Source organism: Lingula anatina, chromosome 3 (genome assembly GCF_051362555.1).
Source record: "Lingula anatina isolate TDL-2025a chromosome 3, LinAna3.0, whole genome shotgun sequence".
NCBI classification, from domain to species: Eukaryota; Metazoa; Brachiopoda; class Lingulata; order Lingulida; family Lingulidae; genus Lingula; species Lingula anatina.
Genome location: NC_141769.1, coordinates 15,190,769 through 15,205,209, shown reverse-complemented (window position 1 = coordinate 15,205,209; position 14,441 = coordinate 15,190,769). Strand labels below are relative to the sequence as shown.

Genomic DNA, 14,441 nt, shown 5'->3' with positions numbered 1-14,441 from the left:
ACTGTTGAAGTATTCCATTTTTTCTGATATACCTTAAAGCTACCTAAGTGGAGCAGTGCGTGGGTATTTATCTATTTTTCTGATATAAATCAAAACAGCCTCTGTGGTGTGCAGGTGAAGTATTCGACTTAATATGTAACACGGGTGATGCTTCCAATGCGTGCCAGCGCAGCGCAGCAGAAGCGTAATGCTTTTTGTCTACCTCAGCACAGTAGATATGGAGGCTAATTAGCATATTCTAAACCTGCATCTATCATGCTGCTTTCTACTCCCTGTACAACCCTATGTGTTTTCTGCGTAGACGTGCAGTATGCTGTACTGTATCTCTACTATATACAAACATGCTCCACACGACTGCGCCACAAATGCTAAAATGCTACCTCGATAATATGGGATTATTTGTGCGAGTATCCATTTACAATCATTAATTTTTAATATAAAAAAAAAAAAAAAAAAAACAACAACAGACATCAATAATGTTATTAAGATTCTTTACACACTGAGAATAGTTATGTAACAAAATATTGAACATGAATGCGTATAGGCCTACACACATACAGCCAGGAAGAAACCACTGCTTCACATGTCTACTCTGTGCACCATGAGCTGTAAAGGCCCCTGTGATTACTTTACCTGTGTGCTGGTGATTGTTGCATAAATACTGTCACGATCATCTGTAGGGCTGTCGATGCTGTGGTGAGTCCAAAAAATATTGTCATCATTAACTGAATCCTCCCGAACTCGTTAACGTTTTTGAGAACATCATCGAATTCCATCGTTGCTCGCTGGCGTGGAGAAAAATCTTTTTGTGAGGGAAGTAGTGACTATAGACGTTAAATTTATGTATACAGAGTCACCATTTGAAATACCACAGTTCCTCACGTCGTATATGTTAAATGAATATAAAGCAGCATAAAGGTTGAACTTGTCTTACAGGGTCTCATAAACATTTGTTATGCTATCTTATATCAGGCCCGTAGCCAGCAATTCCAAAGGGGGGGGGGTTTCTTTTTCTGAAAAAGTGGGCCTTTTACCATATAATCCCCATGTACCTAGGTCAAATTTTACCTAGAGTGGACCTTTTTCCAGCAACCCCCCCCCCCTGGCTACGGGCCTGTATATTTTATCAGCACGATATGTGTTCTACATGTACATGTTCATAAAGTTTGTTTAGGGTGAAACGTTATTTTTTTTTACTTCTCCATGAAACTCACATTGTACTGAGCACATGGTAATATAAAAAATGTATCAATTTTTGTCGACTGCATCTTACTTCACTTATAAGCGCATAATAAAAAACGGCGAAATAAACCCTACTGCAGTACTAGTGTACTTCACCTCAACAAACACAATAAGGAAGACTAATGTAGCAGGATATTTCTAGACTGTTATTTCATGCTGTTGTCGATATGTCATCGTAGATGATATGCACTTGACATTGAATGTAAATTTGAATTCAGGTTTTGTCATCATGCTTTAGAAGGAAAGGAAGAAGTCTTTACCAAAAATATAAGCGGTTACATTAAGGTTTAAAAATGATGAGATCAGAGATATGTCAAACAGTTAAGTGATGGTATTATACGTCTGGCCCAGAGACGCCAAAAATAACCACAATAATTTCAAAATAAAACGCAAAGAGCGCTATGCTACATGTGTATTACACTGCTCATTTCTCTGACGTAATATATCATTGTGTTAATAATCCAACAGTCTCCGCAGCTGTTAGAGATCAACGCAAGCAATCATTTAATGCCGTACATTTCCTGTCACTTGCAGAGAGAGGAGGATCCTTTTCATATTCGGATGAGAGATCGAGAAAGAGCAGAGAGGGAGGAGAACTTAAAATGAATATCATCAGTCAATGATATCGGTGCAAGGATAGTTATTTTATCGACAATTATGAAACCTGCGATTCAAAAATTGGGAGATCCAGTATAACACTGCAGTTCGCAAGAATTGACTGAGCAGCTCTGACTTTGCTCTAGCAATCTACATGTAGTCTAGAATTGCAGTGAAGGAATTAGTGCGTGTTATTCGTCGTAAGAGGATATATATATATATATATATATATATATATATATATATATATATATATAAGTATGCGATTACAGTACTTAAGTGATCAAATAGACGGAAGTAAGATAAAAACATGTGACGTGATACTGACAACATGTAATACACGTCCAGGTAAATATAGTGACTGAGACTTCTGATGCTACGGAGGAGCTGATACACGCAAACGGTTGCTTTCGCAGGTTTGTATTCTAAATTATGCTAATTTTTTTTAATTTTTTTTTTTTGCACGGCACAAGAAATTGTGGTATTTAATTATACGATCTCTTATCTCAGCTTTTTTGGACTCCTTTTTTGATGGACTCTTTTATACTACGATCAAACAACAGATTTACACTGAATTATTTTATTTGTACAACCGCAGCCAAAATGCTGGGCTGAGTCATAAAACTCAAAAGGTGAGCTTACGAAAACTAAAAGTTTTAATCGACAAAACAAAAATCTCTCAGGCGCAATCCCATGAAGGCTTGATTGCAACCTCTCTGCTATCTCTCTTCAGCACAGTGCTCGATGGGGGAGAATTTCGGTGTAATTGCTTGGGTAAAGCAGGCAAGAGTCTGTCCTCCAAAGCGGGTCTTAGACCAATTTTTGTTTATTGGATCGTCTAGAGCATTTGCCATATAAGAATATTTTCAATAGATTAAATATTATGCGTATATTCTATAAAAATGCAATTTGCTGTCTCATGAACAGGTGGCCCAAGTTGTTAACTTTTAATTTGAACGCAAACGACCTTTTATTATATATACTGTGTATGCTAAGAGGATCGGGCAGGAATTCGTGAAGAAGTGAACATGCGAGGTAAATTTAGAACACTGTGTCACATGGACGCATTGCTAATTTATATCGTGTCTATTAATCGTGCTTCTGGAATTTTGTCGTAGCAATGGGCCTCAACTAAAGAGTGCATGAGCTTACACTGTACACCTTTCACTTTCGAATGGATACTTTAAGGAGGTCTGTATATAGGCTATATATACCTAATATATCGTATAATACCTACCATTGCTATAACACGTGCTTCTGTTTTTTTTTCCTAGGAACGGGCCTCAAAATACTCGTGTGTGAGCACACACAACAGTTACTTGTGACACCGTGTCAGGAGGATTATCGAAGTAGGCCTACTTAAGGAATACCGAAGTCGAAATTTTGAAGTAATTCTAACTGCCAAATTAGACGAGTATATTGCCAGAGATACAGGTCAGTATGTGAAGTGTGTACACATATATGCAAATTAAAATGCATGTTCCTCTCGTAACGTTTAATTGCGGATAGAAGTGGAGTTGTTGAACTTGTGTGGTATGCAAATATGAGTGTTGCTATTGTCTACCACAAAATTAAATCAATACGTCATGTTTTAACATCTGGACATGACTAATCAAAGGTATGAATACTTCCTTGTAAATTTGAGATCAATCAGAGAATGCCTTGAAGGTGGAATATGTTGAGATCGATTGGAAGAGTAAAAGAAAAAAAAACATATTATGCATTTTAGTAAACCCGCGATGATGATATGTATGCTCTCAGTTGATGTTCTTAGAAACAATGCACTTATATATATATATATATCTTGCTTGGCGTGGGGGGTGGTTGCTACATGTACTAGTATGCATAAGGAAGAACCTCTTATTTTGATCATGTTGCAGCACGTACAATATGAAAAATAGTCTTATCTATACCATTCCAATAACTGTCACGCTAAGTGACTTCTGCTCTTTGTATAGGCATATGCGCACATACTCCCGGGGATGCAAGACAGGCGGGTTTCGATATAAAAAATTCACATGGATTAATTGCTATTTGAGTGTTCCTCATTTATCTGAGTTTTAGGTCGCTTGAGATTAAGGTCATGCAATAACAGCCGACAAAGTGAAAAAGCAATTTAGCAAAATCACAGTAACTCAACCTACTTCCAGTTTGGGAATGCACTCCCCTACCGGGTGGTCCCCCCTCCCCTCCCCCCATGAAATATATTCAATCAATATTGTTGCGTTCATAGTAAGCCAGTCATAAAATTAGCATTTTTTAACAAAATATTAAAAGTCTGTGTTGAAATGTTCCATGCATCTGTATCATTGGTTACGTAATTTCGCTACTCCATTCGATATGATAGTGGTAATTGGGACACTCAAAAGTTTATTATCAAAACACCTATAAGCCTATTGCTATTAGCGACAAAACCAAATGAATTCTGCATCGCTTCGTGTAGCAAAAGTAGTTACTAGCAGCGACGTGCACTGTGTCTGATTTGTTGTTAAAACTTAAACCTTTTTTCCGTTCATTTGACAGCCGTGATAGGAATGGTAGTCCTAGGAATGGAAGTCGGGGTCCTTTATGTTTAGTGCAAGTTATAGGGTTAGTAGGAGTATTGGGGTTAGTGTATGGGATGAATGTCACCTGTACAAAGTAATGGGGAACGGACTCCGATTCCTGGCGGACTACTATTTCTGTCACGCCAACACTAGGTTCGCATGCTTGTTTTGTGCGTAACAGCACAACTTTAGCGTATCTGTTCAGCCCAATAAATGTGCACAGAGATATTGTCGTGACTATATATTCAGCCTTGTCCTAAAATGCACAACTGTAAATCTTGTCCTACAAATCTCACGCGCACACTTGTAGAATTTAAAACATCGTGGACGCATCCTTGAGGTGCTATTAAAATCAACAACTTACCTCAATGATTTCTGTTTAAAATAAGACCATATCCTAGTTATTCACCCACCAATTCACCATGGGGGTTCCTGTGAGCGTCCAGCGTGCGACCAAGGTGCAGCAAAAGCAAAATGAGGCTATTGAAGAATACCTTCAACGCAGCAAACTCGAAGAAGCTCAATCAGTAAAACTACTTCTTTTAGGTAAGTGACGGGCAATTTCCCGGACAACTTGGACTTTCACTGTTGTGTAAATGTGTCTCTTTGCTTTATGAGCTAGGGGAGAAACCAATATGCTTTTAGTTTTCGTAAGCTCACCTTCTCGAAATTTTTGCATGACTACGTTAAGAGAAGTTTTTAATTCAGAACTAAAAGTAAACTTAATTAAGTGCGAGTTTCGGTTTTGAAAGATTTTTTCTGTTGCAGTTTTGGTGTCACAGCACGCACAAGGTGTTTAGGTTTCTTGATGCTAGCCTATTTCAGTATCATACAAATAATGTCACGTAATTTAAGTGAATGTCAAGACCATGCATACTGTCAAAAATACATGCTTTATTTCCTCCGAGTATATAGTTCAATGCTCCATACACGTTTCTTTTTATTTCTTTTTTTGTCTCCGACCAACTCTGAAGGCGTCTAAAGTTTAAAGATAAGATAGGTTTGTTTTATTATCAAAATAAAACATCAAAGATCACTGTCTTTTTCTTCCCCTTTGTGTCGATAGTTGATATTTTCTCAAAGGGTCAGGAATAATATTTGTCACCTTTTTTATAATCTCATATTATTTCTCCACATAACCGTACCTGCATTCCGTGTATTTAAATGCGAAACCGATTACGTGGAGATTGATGCCGGACGTACATATAATTCTCTATGGTACATGATCAAGGTTAAAAAGTCGATAGCAGATCCGAATGTCTGAAAAAGTGACGGTTATATCGCGCTGTTGAACGACTCTAGGGACAGGTGTCTAAGCATTGTTCTATATTACACTGTATCTTCTTATACGTGTTCTGCCTTTGTGGCGCTGTAGTATATATATGTACATACACTGTAAGGCTGGAATTACCTTGTAAGTTAACATGATTACGTGATTGCCAATTTCCTGGCAAGCCAAGAATGGCTACCCTAGGGACGGATATGCATTGGATGAGTAGTTCTTTTTATTGTGAATATTCGGTATTGCAACGTGTGCCAAACCGAGAAAGACAGGCAAAGGAAATGAATCTTAATGAGTACATTACCGTATAAAGACTATATCACATTGCATATGAAAAAAAGTAGAATAGATAAACAAATAAATAAGCAAAGATTTTTGATTTTGTTGGCTTTTTTTTCATCTGCCACAGGTTCATTATATTTTTACCATCTGCAACCTATATATTACGGCAAGGCAAGTGCACAGTGTCAAGATCGTTTGGTAACGTGGGCAGCTGACCATCTGACTACCAGAAGTTGTGAAGAAACTAGTGTATTTGTTTATTTATTTGTGTTTAAACTTGGTCTTTAGTGCTCACGTTTTCAGTACAATAGAGTTTCTTAAACAAAGAGAATTTGCGACCACGAACCAGTTACACGTCGTTTATGGTAGGAGCAGTAGCGCGATGAAGCAATAAAAATGGACTCTGGTATATACAACGTATACTGATGCCATTTCCTACTCGATCAGATCAATTGAAGCTTGCAATTAATGGCTACGGCTACAACGGAGGTAGTAGAAAATAGATCAGTAAAGTGCACGTGTGGTTGATATAAAGGCAATCAACAGTGAATATATGCCATGTGGGCTCTCGGATACTACACAGTATTTTTCAATCGAAAATGTAAACAACTTGTATGGAGTTATTAATTCTATAAATTTAGGAGTTATTTCGACATCTTACCTCGCGCTTGAAAATACACACATGGGCACTTAAGATAATATCTAGGGTATTGATAAGTACCTTTTTTCTCGCACGTTACATGATATATGCCCGTTTGTTTACTATTAAGTAGATTGTTATCATACAATACGCAACTGAAAATGGCTGAAACCGATAAAATTGGACAATTTTTCATTTTTTAATTGGAAGACTGAAGGCATTCAGCTGTCTTTTTAATTGTTCAAATTAAATTCCATACATGATCGGCTACCGCTTTTAGCATTGCACTTCCAATATGTAAATACTCTGAATGAATGAACAGATCCACGGTCTACCTTCCATGTTAATTTCAGTCCATGTTTAATAATTGAGAGCTACGTACCGTTATACAGTAAATATGGATAACATTCATCTAAAATACACAGAGTTTTCTCAAATTGCAGTTTGCTTTTAGATAGCCATGTTTCTGATGGCGTTCATATATGATATATGATAAATTACATGTAGTTCGATACCATGCTGAAGGAAACTGAAGTATCGATCATAAAAAGCCTTGATATCTTCAGGCTTTCTTCTCTAGTGCCAGCTACAAATACCTGATTGCTTAGCCTCTCCCATGTAAAAAGAAGAAAACAATTTTGTGACACAGAATATCGTGAAGTTTTTTTTTTTTTTTTTGCATTATTTTTTTTCGTACAGTATATGTAGATCTATATTTGTTCTTAACTAGGCGCAGCGGAGTCTGGAAAGAGCACCTTCGCAAAGCAAATGAAGTGAGTATAAAGCAATTGATTTTGTCGCATCGACAATGGCAATAGGCTTCGTATCATTTCCTCCGGCGGTCACTCTCTCTGTCTTTTTTTATATACTTTATTCGCCTCTCTGTGATGTGAATCATTGATTTATGTTATTTGTTGAAATAATGACAGGTATAAGCTGGAATGCAATAGTTCATTTGAAATATGTGAAGTAGGTCAACGGGTGCAATGTTGTTGTATTGGTTCAACACGTTGCTATGTTTCCCTTATCCGTTTTAATATTGCCGAAATAATTGTCATATTATGAGGTAATTCTGTCACAACAAAATTGCGCAAGGATGAATGTTCGGGCACATATTTCCTATATACAAAAATGCACAATATGACAAAGACAAAAAAAATTGTATTGGTAAATCACACTCTACTTGTTAATCATATTCCAATTTCCGTAATTATAACTAATTTGACGAGTTACAGTCTCACAGCAGTTTGGAAAGCAGCTTATTTGTCGATGAAAACAGCTAATTTGAGCATAGCTGCTGATCAGGTACATTATATACTCAATGAATGCAAGTCAAAAATTACTAGTTCAGTTACTCCGAATGTGACTTTTTTGTGTATTTCCTCCATCACTTTTACACATGTCAACAATAACCCTAGGCATTGTGACAATCGTTTGATGACAAATATTATGTGTATTTCCTCCCAGGATTATCCACATGAATGGATTCACGGACGAGGACCGATGTTTTTACAGAGCACAAATAGTGGACAATTTAGTGGAGAACATGTGCTGTATATTGCATGCGATGAAAAAGCTACAGATACCATTGGAACATGAAACACGAGAGGTGGGTGAAATTAACTTGAATTTTTTTTAGGTATACATAGGCACTATACATAGTAGCCCGTTCTCCATCACTTTAAACACTCGACATTAGCCCCATTTACTGACGCCGATACCACCAGCTAGCCATGGCCTGTTATGATTATATGTCACCCAAGGACTACCATTTCTGTCACGACATCTTAGAAAAAAAACAAGATCCAATAATTATTGTTGGAGCTTTTCTGGCTGTAACCCGCTATTGCTATACTGGATATCTTTCTTTTCTATATTTCTGTACATTTAACATCAGGTAAAGGCAATTCAAGCAGAGATATTGCAATAACAATGGCATCTCAAGAAAAGATAATAAAAAACGTGTGTGACGTATGACTGCAATATATGAACAGCCATCCATTAACTTTGTATTAGTTTATGTCATTACCTCCGAAACGTTCAATTGCAATGCAAAATGGAGTGTTTTAGAGTTCTATTTACAATATGTTCGAATGGCTGAGCAACCTGCCTTTTTAGAGCAATTACAAAGTGTGTTGATAAAAAACATAAAATGAGCTGAGCCAAGAACATGCAGTATATATTTCCAAACCTCTGAAGCATGGTCATTTTGTTTGCCTTCAGTGGCACTGCAACCACCATATACCATATAGTTCACATGTCGCTCCCTTGCCTCGTGGGCATGGTGAGACACTTTAAACCACTTCTGTTCCTGATTGCTTTGCGTGAACAATGGAATGAGAAAAAATATCAGTGAAAATCCAGGCATACGAAATACCAGGTTGACGCATTTCTAAAATAAGTGTGACAGATTTTGTTCTTTTTTACCAATTTGTTTTGATAATTTTTCCAACATCAAAATTCATTCTAATCCTGGTTTGATTTCTGAACTTTTGTGAGACATTTTGGTAGACATTTTATATAAATGATATAAATGCTTCTGCAGTGAAAATCATTCGTTCTGGGAAAACTTCCTTTTGAACCTCCTGTAATAACAACTTCATAACTGAAAGTTAAAAATGAAGAACAAAGCAAATCCTTTGACACTATCTTGGGTGCGATTATTTCCTCAATTAGTGAGCCTCATTACATTATACCAGTATGTACTTTGTTGCGATGCTTTTTAGCCAATACGGACGAGGTATGAGGTTCGAGGTTGGTGTTTCCCATTACTACATATAAATATAAATAAATCAAGTCGCTTTCCTAAAAATAATTGAGATAAGTAATTTTGGAAAAATGATTTGCTCTTTTTCCGGGTCTTCCAGAATGTACTACTTGAAGAAAAACGGTGATTTGGATCGCAGAAGCGTTCTGTTTTATGTATATGCATAAAATTAACCAATCTATTCCCCTTTAAAAGATAATTAAGTTTAAATTTTGGGGAAAGCATTTACTTTTCCTAAAAACAAACAATCCTTTTTTTAGAACGGCCAGTTGAAATAGGTCACATGATCGAATGATCTGGTTATCTATAAAGGCACAATCAGCTTCCCCTTAACACAAAAACAAGACCGCCCCCGTAAAGTATTAGATAATTGAATAAAACATCGAATCCATGTGCAAGAACGAGTTAAGCAATTATTCGTAAGTAGAAAAAAATGCGCTTTACCAGGAAATTTAATTTTGGCCGGAAAAAATTCCCGTGGCGATGGCCTTAAACTAAACCTCTTATACGTGTTTATCAAGCATTTTGTTCTCCCACGTAGCTTAAATCGTTGAACTCGGCATGCGGCTAATCAAGTCCGGAATACCACCGACAGTCGGATTAATCCCATTTATGTTTTATTTATACATGTATGTTTTATATCAGTGCCAATTTATCGATAGTCGCTTCTTAATTTCTCAGGCCCGTAGCCGGGGGGTGGGGTGGGGGGGATTCGAAAGAACCCACTCTGGATAAAATTAGATCCAGGTACATATTGGGATTTTGTGGCAAAAGGTCCACTTTTTCAGAAAAAGAACTCCCTTTGAAATTGCTGGCTACGGACCCGTTTCTGAAGTTTGTTTCGAAATATATGTTAAGACTACTCTTTGTAGATCGATGCAAACATCGTGCTGAAGTATGCCCCATTAATAAAGCAAGATGTCGGTTGCCTGTTACCGTCAGTGGCGGATGCCATCAAAACACTTTGGTCAGACGCAGGAGTTCAAGAAGCCTTTAAGCGCGCGTCGGAGTTCCACATCGGTGATTCAGCTCAATAGTAAGTGATGAAAAAACGGTATCTATGTTCCTGATTGTAAAGGAATGGTGTTGAGTTAGCTACTAAAGCCTTAAAGACGAGAACGATATTTAAGAGAGTTAATAGATATTGTACTGAAGTTAATGTTGGAATAAATAAAGGCATCATACATAGTAACCTAAGTCACATAAGTTGGAAGTTTAGATCAATATGCATTTTAACCCCTGCTAACTTCGTAGCTACTTCGACAACGTAGACCGCATTTCCTTACCCGGCTACATCCCGAATGAACAAGATGTCCTAAGAGCCCGAGTGCGGACCACAGGAATCATACAAACTGTGTTCCCATTAAGGGGCTTTAACTTCAAGTGAGTATCTAATATTTAAAGTACTGTATTAAGTATGATTCTTTTTTGGCAAGATCGTCAAGTTTTGGTACAAGGATCACTTACAGTAAAATACGCATGTCTTATTCACATTTTTAGTTATGTTTTACTTGGTTTTTTTTAGTAAAAAGAAACAAAAACGCGTGTATTCTTTTCAGATTGTTTGATGTAGGGGGCCAAAGGTCAGAGCGGCGAAAATGGATACACGTCTTCGATAATGTGACGGCCATTTTGTTCACCTGTGCGTTAAGTGAATACGACCAAGTACTCGTAGAAGACAGTGCAGTGGTAAGGGAATATACTTAGTTACCCAGGGGTGGATCCAGGATTATTTGAAGGGGGTCCGCGGATGTCAAGCCGACCCCCCCCCCCACCACTTGGAGTAGGGTTAGTGGCCCGATGATACTTTGGTATTTTAGAGGGCGAACGGTACCATTTGGTGCGGTTTAGAACTAGGATTTAGCTAATCAAAATTCTAATTTCAAGAAGGGACCAGAAATCGAAGGGGGGGGGGGGGGGTGTCAGTACCCCCCTGACCCCCCCTCCTCTAAATCCGCCACTGGTTACCTGCACTAAATTTGACTTTTGATGGAGCGTGAGGTGTTAACGCATGGGTGGAAAAATAAAAGCCTCAGTTCACGCGGCATTATGTATATCACCTATATACTGGTACCTGGATCCGCTTTTGAAATACATTAATGTCTTTATAAAGCCTATATCATATATTTATAGCTTACTCTACGCATAGAAGTCAAACGTAGCGTATATCAGTGGGAAATTGCACACCTTATAACTTGAGATAATAGCATCTTATTTTCACAGGATGTGCAACCATTATGTGTTTGGTGAAAACGGTTTCACACCTTATTTATAGTTATCAAAACGTGAGGTATGGTACTAAGTAATTCACGCACATGACTGTCATTTTTTATTGAAAGATAATGGCTCCTATCCGGCCGTCATCCATTGCAGTCAACTCTCTGAGTATGATCCAATTATTTTCATCTTATTTTCCAGAACCGTATGCATGAGAGCATGTGCCTTTTTAGCTCCATTTGCAATTATGCGCTTTTTCAAAAGACACCCATGATTCTCCTACTCAACAAAAAAGATATTTTCGAAAAGAAGATCTTGACTTCACCACTCAGTGCTTGCTTCAAAAACTACCAAGGTACGTGCATGTGTTGTAGGGCATATAGTCGGGTTGAATGGCGCCCGTGAGTAGAGTTGTGGGTATTGATAATCACTTTAACCCAAAAATAAGTAAAATCGCCTTTCAATAACGCTCTCCAGGCGCTCTTTATCAGCCTATATGGAAGGTCATAACCTGGGTTTGGCACTTTTGAAGTTTTGGTCGAACCACACGGAAACTGCATGTAATCATACATGTATTGTTCGGTTACGATGCATCACAATCCAACGACCATTCGTCTCCACGATACCATCTTTATTCTTAGGCTAAATTCATGAAAAGATATAAAGAATAAGATCTTCACCTTGATTGATACGGCGAGTAAGAGTACATCTGTATACATATCCTGCTTGTAGTGACAGCTATTCTTGTGACAAGATCGTTTCCTTAAAGATAACATTTTGGTAATAGTAGATGTACATGTGCACAAATCGGTTAATGTGCAAACACGACATTTCAATGGTGACTATTATTTTTGTTGATTGCTCTAATTCTTAGATTGTCATCAATAACACATGCGACGGAAGCATATATGCTATGCATTAGTTGTATAGAAACCTTTTTCGTTACACAACAGTGCTGCTGTTTTTAAAAGTGTCTAAATATCCCTTTTTATGACATTTTGTTGTACAGTAATTTATTTTTCCTTAATTTTAGGAAAGAACACTTTTGATGAGGCGGCAAATTATATCAGAAAAAAGTTTGAAGGATTAGCCAGGACCAAGAAAGAGATTTACGTACATTACACAAATGCAACAGACACATCAAATATTAACTTTGTATTTGACGCGTCAATGGCTGTGTTCATACGGCAAAACTTACAAGATGTGGGGATGTTTTGATCTTCGTTCACGGGACCAACATAACATAAATAGTTTATTACCATAAGGAGAGACAGAGAGTCAATGAAAGTTGCTAACTATGGGACAAAAAAGGATTTAACTAATTTGAATGTATTTGAATTCTTGTACAAGCATTCCATCAAATACCCATGCAATTTCCACGCACCGGTAGTCAAACACAGGGCCAAGGAAACATGATGTTTTTTTATTATATAAAATCATATTATATCATATAGCCCACTGTGCCTATAATTGGTCAAAGGTACCACTATGGCTTAAGCCTAGATTACATTTGCCACCGGCGCAGTACAGTCTTCGATTTCACGTACGATATTTCTGACATCGTGAGTAGCAGTGTCGTGCTCCTTTACATGGTGGGTGCCGTGATATTTCTACGACATGTCCTTGAGGTCACGGGGGAAATCGGCTTTTCGGCTGAAAAGTGGTCGTACGGAGCCCTTTTCGAAAGTTGCCGCACGCCTTCAGTGCGGTTTTTTTGCAGATTGACGCTTTGACGGTGCAGTGCCCTACGATTTTCAACCCATGAGGTAAGAAGGAAAAGCACAAATCAAATACATGCAAAAAGTACACACGCCAGTTAAAACATCGGTACTATCGTTATGCCTTCCAAAAATGGTTGAAAAGAACAACAAGAATCACGGTCGCCGCAAGACCACTGAACAAAGCCCGAACGGGACCTCCGTTGTCATATACGATAATACTACGGTCTATTACGCGATGTTAAAGTTTTGTCAAAAGTTTTAAATTTGTGAAATTCATAGAGGCTTTGGAGGCAAATCCGTGCGATTTGTACGATTTCGCACGACCACTACCTGCCTCCACACAGACGCCACACGAAATGGGATTCAAGAGCAGTATACGAGCACCGCATGGCAAATGTTATCTGGGCTTTATTCCAAATCCAATGGAATCGAATATGATACCAATTGAAATCCGCTCAATTGAATCAACTGATAATTATAAAAGGATTTAAAAACATGTCTTTTTACAATAATTTATTGTTCATTTTAATTGTAATTGGTTTATGAAAATTAGGCTGATGTAATGTAAAATGTTAATCTTTGTTATTCTTTTAAAATTTTTATGTCTTGGTAATTATGTTGTAAAGCACTTGTTTTGTTTAAAGTCTACCAAACATGTTATATTAAGCGGATTTTAGACTTAAATAAAATATTATTCTTATTATTATCCCAGATGGGGACTGAGTGCAGCAGCCTTAAGACAATCATATAGTGTAATAAACTGAGGTTCACAAGGAAACGTGTTATTTTATTCGTAAAGATATATTTCTTATCAACGACGGATATAAATTGAGAATGGGTATTGACAGAAAGCCTAAAGTCATTTCAGATCGATGGGATGAAACTCCAACTGCCACGGCTACAATGAAGACTGATCTTTTATGATTTCTGGGCTATTCATCACTTAATTGGGCTCTTTGGGATGAAAAGAGATTCGAAACTCGAGTTCTGTTGCTGGATTGTAGCTGACCGTGCTCATCAATATTGCTAGAATGTGCTGTTAATCCCAGGGTCCCGTAACTCGAAAGTATTTGCGAATAACTCTATCACATGGAGGCTACTATGTATTACATGAGGCGGGTATGAGCGAGTTACAGAATAGAGACGC

At 37.6% G+C, this 14,441-nt stretch overlaps 1 protein-coding gene across 3 annotated transcripts; it reads left to right on the top strand.

Moving 5' to 3' along the window:
• Positions 1-1,589: 1,589 nt before the first annotated feature.
• Positions 1,590-14,088, top strand: LOC106158221 (guanine nucleotide-binding protein G(i) subunit alpha-like). 3 transcript variants are annotated; one of them, XM_087009870.1, is made up of 10 exons: positions 1,590-2,255; positions 3,114-3,273; positions 4,787-4,931; positions 7,320-7,362; positions 8,057-8,198; positions 10,229-10,392; positions 10,611-10,739; positions 10,916-11,045; positions 11,775-11,928; positions 12,607-14,088. In XM_087009870.1, the coding sequence occupies exons 3-10, from the start codon at positions 4,808-4,810 to the stop codon at positions 12,789-12,791; spliced, it is 1,071 nt and encodes a 356-aa protein (XP_086865996.1). In that variant the 5' UTR covers positions 1,590-2,255; positions 3,114-3,273; positions 4,787-4,807; the 3' UTR covers positions 12,792-14,088. The 3 variants fall into 3 exon arrangements, with proteins under 3 accessions (XP_086865996.1, XP_013389581.2, XP_013389584.2); XM_013534127.2 differs by having other exon boundaries at positions 1,593-2,255; positions 4,775-4,931; XM_013534130.2 differs by lacking the exon at positions 4,787-4,931 and having other exon boundaries at positions 1,593-2,255.
• Positions 14,089-14,441: the final 353 nt, after the last annotated feature.

Bases quoted from the DNA above. Each gene is read 5' to 3' on its own strand.
- LOC106158221 (XM_087009870.1), top strand. From the start codon at position 4,808: ATGGGGGTTCCTGTGAGCGTCCAGCGTGCGACCAAGGTGCAGCAAAAG. The intron at 7,363-8,056 runs GTGAGTATAAAG...ATTTCCTCCCAG, and splicing joins ACCTTCGCAAAGCAAATGAA to GATTATCCACATGAATGGAT. The intron at 10,740-10,915 runs GTGAGTATCTAA...TATTCTTTTCAG, and splicing joins TTAAGGGGCTTTAACTTCAA to ATTGTTTGATGTAGGGGGCC.